The 9,271-nt window shown below is 43.8% G+C and overlaps 1 protein-coding gene across 1 annotated transcript; it reads right to left on the reverse strand.

Annotated features, from left to right (window-relative positions):
- Positions 1-689: 689 nt before the first annotated feature.
- On the reverse strand, positions 690-8,417 carry LOC120423890 (cyclin-dependent kinase inhibitor 1B). The gene is made up of 3 exons (XM_039587866.2): positions 7,522-8,417; positions 6,555-6,979; positions 690-2,460 (listed from the first exon to the last, which is right to left on the reverse strand). The coding sequence occupies exons 1-3, from the start codon at positions 7,680-7,682 to the stop codon at positions 2,336-2,338; spliced, it is 711 nt and encodes a 236-aa protein (XP_039443800.1). The 5' UTR covers positions 7,683-8,417; the 3' UTR covers positions 690-2,335.
- Between the last annotated feature and the right edge of the window lie 854 nt (positions 8,418-9,271).

Consider the following 9,271-nt stretch of genomic DNA (forward strand, 5'->3'; position numbering starts at 1 on the left):
CGATGGTGTCAGCTCAACTTCATTCGCCGCAGGATCCGATGTGTTTGTATTTTTAATCCAACAGTTTTCCGTTATTTTCGGCGTACAGGAAGCCGTTATAGATTAAAAAAAAACTTTTGCTGGAACTCGCTCAAAACATAATTCTCGATGACCCACGAAATCGAACCAGTGTCGTCGATAGCTGGTGCAGTCAGTACGAAATCTTTCCTATGCTGATTTCCTTTTCTTGTTAGTACCGAAGACGCTGTCACTTTCTTAAGCTTGTCTGCTGAAATATTCTCTGTAGTTCCTTTGATGCAATCTACCACTATCTAAGCAGCTTCCACACATCACCTAAACGGCCTTGCTGGCACTCGCAACATCTCGTGAAGGATGGTATCGTGTTCCATTATCGTGAGGATTATCTGCACCTGCAGGCATTTCTTTTGCTGGTCCAGCCACATCGTCAATTGATACGTCTTCTGGTGATGATGGCGGTGATGCGAAATCGTCAACCTCCGGCTTGAATACCATTATGCAATCTTTTAAGGAACTGAAGTATTTTGACTTTAAAAGGTAAGCAAACAATTTATTTTCAAAGCATTTCAAGAATCCAGATATTTTCTAAGCACTAAAACATGAAATCGGTAATAGGGAAAAGCTTACATATTTTCGGAATGCTTCGAAGACTATTAAAAGGTATGTTGTCGTATAGGTATTTTTATTTTATTTGTTCATTATTACACGAAATCAATAGAAATAGTTATTTTATTGGCTAAATATTTGTATGTTTTGTTTTCTTACTCAAATGAGATTGTTTCCGTCAACTTTCTCAAAGAATTATCAACTTACCAACTAAACGTGTGTACGATTTTCAACGTGTATATCCAAAAAAAAGAGACTAATTTTAACTGTTCGATAGTACAAACAAGGTAGTAAAGAGGTACTTTTGAAGAATAAATAAGGTGTGTGCTTCGAATGATCGGATTTTTTGGTCCACATTCAATATATTAGCTTCTGGCGTTTAGTACGGTTTACTGATCGAGGGGGGACTGCGCGATATGTTGAAAAGCAACGATATAGTCTTACGTGGTAACGAGCAGAAAATTAAATACACAAAAATTCAGGTTCGACCCAATCCCACCGGGTACTTCCGGCGGCTGCAGTCGGACAATACACAGCTTGGCTTTTTGCTTTGAAGGGCGTTTTATGTTTTTACTTTTTGTTTTGTTTAATTTCGTTCTTCCGGGTGAAACGCTTTCCATCACTTTTTTGGCACTGATTACCGTTTCACCGTCGGCTTTTTTTAGGGGGTGCATGTTTTAGATATCTTTTAGGAGATAAGAGAATACAGGTTGTGGTTCCGGCAGGAATGTTCCGGGTGACTTTCGATCGTCAACGATGGTATTGCACTCAAAAAAGATTATTGCGATTTCTATTGCAACGACGGTTCTTTTGAGATCGTTTTGCGCTGAGGGATTTTGGTCGGGGAATGTTCCTGCCGGAGCGGTGTATTCTTTTTGTTTTTGGGAAAGGGAAATGTTTTGTGGAAGATAGCTGGTCGAGTCGGTGATTCACTGACAGTGCAGAGATAGTTGTTTTATTGAAAGTTGCAGAAGGCAGCTCTATCTGCTTGCAGATAGTGGTGACGATTGCACTTTCAACTATCGGTTTGAATCACAGCCTCAAGCAAGTTTCTTCCAAGGATGACCTTGTCAGTTATTGCTATTTACATACATTTATAGTAAATTTATAAACAAGAGATAATGCTAACTGGCGATGAGCGTTCGTGTCCGATAAGGGCGACCGTTGCAAGCAGCCAGCCTTATCGGAGACGAACTTCTTTCCGTTCGTATAGTGATCGAAACGATCAGGTTTTTTTAACTAAAAATATATTTACATTACCACAAAAGTAGAAACGAGTGCAAAACCGCCCCGTCGGGTGGAAGTCCCAAAGTTTGGTCCAACGCTTCTCCTCCCGAGCAGAGAATTCCGCTTCTGCAAATACTCTCGCTGTTTGCGCTACCAATATGCTACAATCTAAACTCCTACAGACTACACTTATCCGTAGCTCTATCATGGCAATTTGTTCGAAAATTTACAACAATTTTGCAGAATTGTTCTAACCCTTTCCGATTTGTGTAAATAGTTATCTTTTTTGTTCCGCTGTCTCTACTATCGATTCCTGCGCTCTAGACGAGTTCTAAGCCTAGAAAATGTTTTGCTGCAGATCGCATCTATAAAAATAAAGGTGTGTTTCCTTCGCACTCACAAAAATGGGGGAAAATAAACGATAGATTAAAATCAAACGGGATATGAGATCGCTGCTGGCTGCTGCATCTTGCTTCGCGAGCGTTTACTGCGAGGACTGCGACGAGGACGAGGACGCCGTCGGGGAACCGCTCAGCATCTGGCGGGCTCGCTTGGCCAGGGCGACCTTCGGGGCGCTGCTCGAGAGGCGTTTGCGCTCTTTCAGGTAGTCTGTAAGTGAAGAAAGATGGGATTGTTTGGCTTTTGAGTTGCGGTTTACTTCTTTTGATAGTGGTGTTTAACGGTTGATTGTTTATTCTTTTGAGATTCTTTCGTTCGTTATCGGTTTCTTTGGTTTAACGGTCAGAACAGATTTGGCACGGTTATCGCCGAGAGTAAATTTGAAACTCTTTGGACTGACCACAAATCCCCTTTTCCCGCTGATTAGACCCAATTCATCCCCGAAACACAAACAAAAACTGACCACCAGCGGAAATTATTGCCGCACGCTCAAGTGATTCATTCGTTGCGCTTTGTTTACCAATTTCGACTGTGTCCATCCCTCTGAAGAAGAAAGGTGAGTCATTAGAAAAGGATCCCTTATCTCGATCTACTTTCGTCCTCCTTCTTTCTCGGGTGAGCATGTCTAACGAGAAAACCAAAGCTCCTTGAGTACGCACCCAACCGGGGCGGACCTAATTTATGACAAACTGCCACTCCCTCCAGAAAGCGAGTCCTTTCTTCCCTTCTTTCCCTTCTCCACGGGTCATTGTAATCTGATGACCGCACCACACCACTTACTCGTGCGTGTGTTTCCGACTTTTGCCGTCTTTTTGAGCGTGTTGTCAACAAACCAGAGAAAATGCGCAAAAATAAAGATGAACAACCCGAGATAAAGTCGACGTGGCATATGTTCAGGGAAAATGTGTATTAATTTATGGATTTGCCACCTCACCACGAAAAAAAGGACAACTGAACAGGGCCTGTGCCACACAGTGGCACTGACGGGGCGCAGATGGCCCTTTCCAAGAGAAATTTCGTATGCACCCTCTCCTCGTCATATAGCTCGAGTGCACTTTGAAAGTGGTCTATTTTTAGGCGTTCGGACCCCATAAAGATCAGTGCGCGCGAGCGCAACGCTCATCCATTATGCATGAGATGAATTTTGTGTGTTTTTCGTTGCAGTTTTAGGGGGGCACTCAACAGCTGACGCGATCAAGTAGGCGGCGGCGATATCGCGGAGCAAGCCACAAAACAAGACAGCGCCTACTGCGCATATCAATGTGCGCGCGCGTGTGCGGTATGTAATGGCTGTTTTGATCCCCGAGCTAGGAGCTACTTTTTGGGAGGTCATTTAGAGGCCATCTGCGACTCGCGCGATGACCACTCGAAATTGGCCACCCTAATAAGCGCTCTCGTGCGCGTCCTTCGCTGATCCCATTAGGAGGGCCGGCCTAAACGGCCGACAATGATTTACACAATTTTTATATCCGTCTCTTTAAAGGTGGTTCAGGTTTTGTTTTTCTATGCCACTGAATCCAAGTCGACTATGGATCAACAACAACAACAGAAGCAGAAAGGTTGTTTTTACCTGCGCGCGAGCTCCTTATTTTTTGCCTACTTCGATCCTAGTCGCGTTCGCGACGATGACGAAGGAGTCGCGTGAAGGTGATATTTTATTGTTGTTTGCCGAGGTGGAATTTGTGATTTTGGCGCGAAACAAACAAGCGGATCCTCGTGTTCTAGGCTTCTTGTCCGTGTTTACCACGCGCCAATATTGATTTTATCAATCAGTAGCAGTGTGTGCCTTCCGATTTGTGTGTTAACAAATAGGTAAACTTTCCAAAAAACAGAAGGGGTCCTGGGCAGATGTTCCTCAATACACCAGCTGGCTCGAGAAAGTCCCCCTTTTAATAGCTTGTTTCCCCCCAGCGCGAACAACACTTGCTCCCATGAACTGCGAGCAAGTCCGAGATCCACCTGGTCGCTGGCAGCCGCGTCACGAGCAGCGACTTGTTCGAACGTGTATGATTTTGGTTTCTTTTCGATTCGCTTTGCAGTGTGTTCTTGGTCAGGCAGTAGCGGACAGCTCCACACGACAAGTCGTATGACCTAATTGTATGTTCCGTTTTCTCGCGTGCAATTTATGGTTTTGCCTCGATGACGAAACGGCAACTTCTTGGTCATCTCGCGTTGCAAGTGAGTCAATTGCAGTTGCGTAGTTTGAATCAAATTTTAGAAAAAACTGCTGGATGGGGTAGTTGTACCTGTTTTGAGACGGATCAACTAGGCTTAGGTTTTGAGTTCGGTCAAAACCAGATAGCTATGTATGGTTCTCTTGCTTATTATTTGCTGTAAACTGTAAAATATTTGAAATTTTTCAAACACTTATCAGTTTACTAAAACGAAAAAATAGTAAAATCATTATTACACTATGGAGGTTTCTATTGAGGACCTATTCCTCGACATTTTTTTTTCAAATCGAATATATATAACAGCGAATTTAAATAAGTTACCAATTCAAACAAACACAGCAAGCCACAACTTATTCCGAGCATTTGGTATGTCCACACATCCTTCCTTCCCTGTTGATTCTGTGAAATGTGCTCCGTTCACAGAATCTGTCTCTGAGGTTAATGCAACACAGTAGGCCTGGCCGCATTAATTTTTGTAATATATTTTCGGGGTTACTCGGATGCACTGCAGTCATTGATTTTAACAAGAAAGGACTTGGGGCGTATTCTAACCACAAGATTTCCAGCATGCTTTCTTTGGACTGGCTGAGCTTGTGTTCGATTCGATAAGAATTAGAGAATGGAAAAATAAGCACAGAAGTAAAGAGAAAAAAGTTCGCCTTAGGTTTTTTTTATTGCAGATGGCATTTTTCTCGTCCAAATAAGCTCTAATTGAAAGGAATTATTTACCCTTTACCTTAATCAAAGAGTGTAAAACATCGAAATTGATTTGAATTTTGTGAATTTTGTCTAATCTAATCTATTCTGAAATGCAAACGCAGCCAGTTCGATGCAAGCATGCTGAAAAGTCTTGCACATTTCTTGTCAATATTAATAATTGCAGTACATCCGAGAACACCCGAAAACGTATTACAAAAACTGAAGCGGCCAGCTCTACTGCGTTGTGTTAACGCAGATTGGATTCTGAGAACGGATCACATTTCACAGAATGTATAGGAGAGGATGGACGCGTGGACATGCCGTACTAAACTAAATCGGAGCTTATTTGTCAAAGGTGAACTTCAATTTCTAATATTTCGAAAGAATTCTTCTTCTGTTCAACAAGCCAAAATTACCTTTGTCAAAACTTTTCAACAGAGCACAAAAAAATCGGCAAACCACACGTCGAATTCCCCCGCGGGTCGAACCCAGACCCACCATCTGTCCCAATTAAAGGGACGAAAGTTAAACCGCAAAAAAGGAACCCCGTGCCCGCTCGCACAGGGCACCAATAAATCAGAGAATTGTGGCGCTCTGTGAAAGGTACGCAGCATGTCCGTCAATAAACCAATAAAAGAAACCCGCTAAACCTTGTCGTTCCGTTCCGCTTTCCGAGCTTCTGTGTTCATTATTTTAACCAACATTTTCATTTCCAGCACACACAAAAGGTATAATTGCTTGCGCGGTAACCCCGACGAAACCAATAATTACAGTGTTGTGTTCTTGCCGCAAAATCAGGGCATCTGCGTGCGTGCGCGCTCCTGTCCCCAAGAGTAGAACCATACGGTTCTATTCATCAATAGAGTTTGGAAACAAAAGACGGTGTGCGCCACACAAAAAGCTGATATCTTCCGCCGCAACGCTCGCGAAGCTCAGCGGAAAAAGGTATTAATTTCAACGTTTTCCAAAAACGACGACCGAAAAAAACGAACTCACGAGGGTGGAATATGGAAATTCGACGTGTCCCGGTTCGGTACCCCAGCACGGTGAAATATCCGTGGGGGTAACGTAACGACGATAGACAGAGCTTGAACAGATGATCACCGTCGGAACGATGGAAAAAAATAACCGTTGAAAAAACGCGTGCAGCCGTGACCAGCCGGCAGCGGTTACCAGCTTAAACGAGTGTTGCGCTAAGAACTGCAGCGCTAGATCAGATAGCGAGACGTCTTTGGAAATTTTAATTTTCTTGTTCCCTCTCCTCCCTCGCGCGATTTCGCTTCCAAGGGGAAGAAAAAAACCGATATTTCACGCATCAGGGCAGGAAAAACGGCCGCCGCCGAAATGTTCGGTGCATTTTCTGGTTAATTATAAATTCTTTGTTCCGTTCGTGGTTCAATAAGCTTCAAGAAGGAAGGGGGCGAGTCCTACCTGTGATTCGCTGCTGTCGTCGCGCCCGGGTGGCCGAGGCAGGGAAAGACGAGGAGCTGGACAGGCTGACGACGGTGGTGGTGGCGGTGCTGCTGCCGATCTTGGCCAGCGGGTGTGTCAAGACGGGTGCGTCCATTTCGGTGTCCGATCCGCTGACAGCGGCCGCGGTCGTGCTGAAGCAGGTTCCGTTTTCGCGTTCCGCGCGCTGGTCCATCAGATCTTCGGAGGCGGTGGCCGTGCCGACGACGTGGGCGGCCCGCGTCAGGGCAACCATTCCGCCGACGAAGCAGGACGGGGCGGAAGTCGGTGGCACGCGCTCCCACTGGTACTGTTCGTGGTTCTGGAGGGGCTCGCCGGAGCGGAAATCGAAGCCCCACTTCTTGCTGAGGACGTCGTTCTGGGCGGCCAGCTCGCGCTCAATGAATCTGAGGAAGGGACAAATTATTTGAAAATTAATTTCATTATTCTTTGATTGAAGAGCTAATAGAATATAGAAATCATATCAAAGTTGGCCTTCACAGAATTTCAAAATTCTTCAAAATATGAATGAATCTCTAGAATGTTTTATCTAAGAATTATTGTCGAATTTTATATATTTTATAGTTTATATCATAGGTTTTTTGAATTATCTCGTTTTTTTTGTATTTTTTTGATATGAGGTCCAACAAATTCAATTAAAAGTTTGAAAGTTATATTTATATTCTTAAAACGAAGATGATGTTCTCTTTCCTGAGTTAGGATTAATTGAAGCTTAAATTTGCTCAAATTTAAAAACTATTTTAATAGAATTTTGAAGAGTTTGGGCTATAAAAGTATTGAGCATCACATTTTCATAGAAAAATAGTGGTCACATTTCTCTCTGCTGCAACAAAGGCAACGTTTGTCAAAGCCAACTTTACCAACAGTAACTGATAAGGCTACCCTTCAAAAACAAGATAATAAGGTCAATAACCAAAGCCAAACTTACTTCTTGGAGTCCTCCTTGTCCACCGGTCCGAACAGGTCCCGCTTGACCCGGGCGGCCGTGATGCGGGCCGCGGACGTCGGCGCCGGCCGCCGACCGACGGCCGGCGAACGGAGCGTCGATATCTCCGACAGTATCATCGGGTTGTACACCTTGGCACTCATGTTTATTTTATTTATTTCGATTCACCAACAAACGCACCAAAAAATCCTTGTTTATTTCAGTGGCAGCGAGCTTCAAAATATCAACCAAAACGCACAACAAAACTCGTTTTTATTTTTCTCGATTTTCTGTTGTGCTCACAATCCAACAAAGCAAGCCGGGGGTGAGGGCTTCTTCTTCTTCCTCGCCGTTCAACTCACTGCAACCTTCGTCGTATTTATATTTATGTTTGAGGTTAGGTTTGCGCAATCAAAATCGCTGTTTTTCGCGTAGAAAAGCACTTTTCACCCAGCGAAAGTTACCAAATCGGATGCGGACAATCAGCGCGCAACTTTTCGCAATAGTTTTCCCAACTTTCAAACTATTATAGATGAGTTTTTCGTCGAAAATAACTTCCACCCAAACGTGACGTCACAGACTGCTCTCACTCACTGGAAACTGTTTTTTCGAGGCCAAAAAGCACAGCTTTTCCGCAATTTCAAGCCACTATTCCACCGCAAATCTGCACGCTCACTTGAAAAAAATGTCCCGTTTTTCCGTTTCGCAACCCAACAGTACTGTTGCACAAGACTTGCTTTACTCTCTTTTGGCAAACGCCCAACTCTTCAAACTCTTTCAAACCGAACGAGCTCCGGAGGAGGAAACACTTTCGACTCAACTGACGCCTTGAACGAGACTAGCCGAGAGGTGCACGGCAAATCCAACAGCAAGCGAGAAGCAGGCCACCGGACGGAACTCTCACAAATACACACACGTGGCGACGGCGGCGATGGCACCAACACAGCGAAATAAACGATCGAGGGGTGCGTCGATGTTGGAAATATGTTGCGTTGGGAACAAGGAGGCGAGGATTGAAGCACCCCTTGGTGAATTATGTTTGTGAGTTGCGTGGAGGAGAAGCAGCATAAACTCGGTAGCATAGGCAGGGACGGAAGAGGGGAGGAGTGCTTTCTTCTTATGCTTCTTGTTTTTATGCGACGGCGTGATCCGTTCGTTCAATACAATCATACTTTTTTTCCATACACTTTTATGCTTGAAAAGAAACGGTGGAGATTTAAATCTGTCCCTTGGGGGAGGAAGTATTGTGCGACGAATTTAAATGGATTAACTTTCTGTTGAGCTTTTAAACGCCCAACTGGACTTTTGGTGGGTGGGTGTGGTTTTATGATCATTGATTGATCCTTAATTATTTATTTCTACGTTTAGATTTTGCTAACTGGGTGTTCTTTTAGGGAAAACAAATTTTGAGAAAAAAAAACCCTAGATCTAATATAAAACTAATATCACAGTTGTTGACGGAGGAGTGCTTCGATGAGCGGATTCGTTGACATCCCACACGAAGTCCTGAAGGTCCTTGTTCCTTAAATTATGCATTATTTTGAGTTTTTTGAAACTCAAGTTTTACATGATTCAGACTCAGAGTTTAGCTAGCAAAGCTTCGTAAGTCGTAATTTATCTAAAAAGCAAAACAATCCACTTTAACGACCCCCGGGTCTTTTGTAGGCTCTGTTGCAAGTTTCTGTTCATTTCTAGGCGTCCGAAGGTTATGTGTGGTGAGTCACTCAAAACCTCTTTTACGCTAATGAACCGA

The sequence above is a fragment of the Culex pipiens genome, chromosome 2 (genome assembly GCF_016801865.2).
Source record: "Culex pipiens pallens isolate TS chromosome 2, TS_CPP_V2, whole genome shotgun sequence".
NCBI lineage: Eukaryota > Metazoa > Arthropoda > Insecta > Diptera > Culicidae > Culex > Culex pipiens.

Excerpts from the sequence above, each read along its gene's own strand:
- LOC120423890 (XM_039587866.2), bottom strand. The coding sequence starts at position 7,682 with ATGAGTGCCAAGGTGTACAACCCGATGATACTGTCGGAGATATCGACG. Across the intron at positions 6,980-7,521 it reads GACAAGGAGGACTCCAAGAA|ATTCATTGAGCGCGAGCTGG; the intron begins GTAAGTTTGGCT and ends TCCCTTCCTCAG. Across the intron at positions 2,461-6,554 it reads ACGACAGCAGCGAATCACAG|ACTACCTGAAAGAGCGCAAA; the intron begins GTAGGACTCGCC and ends CTTCACTTACAG.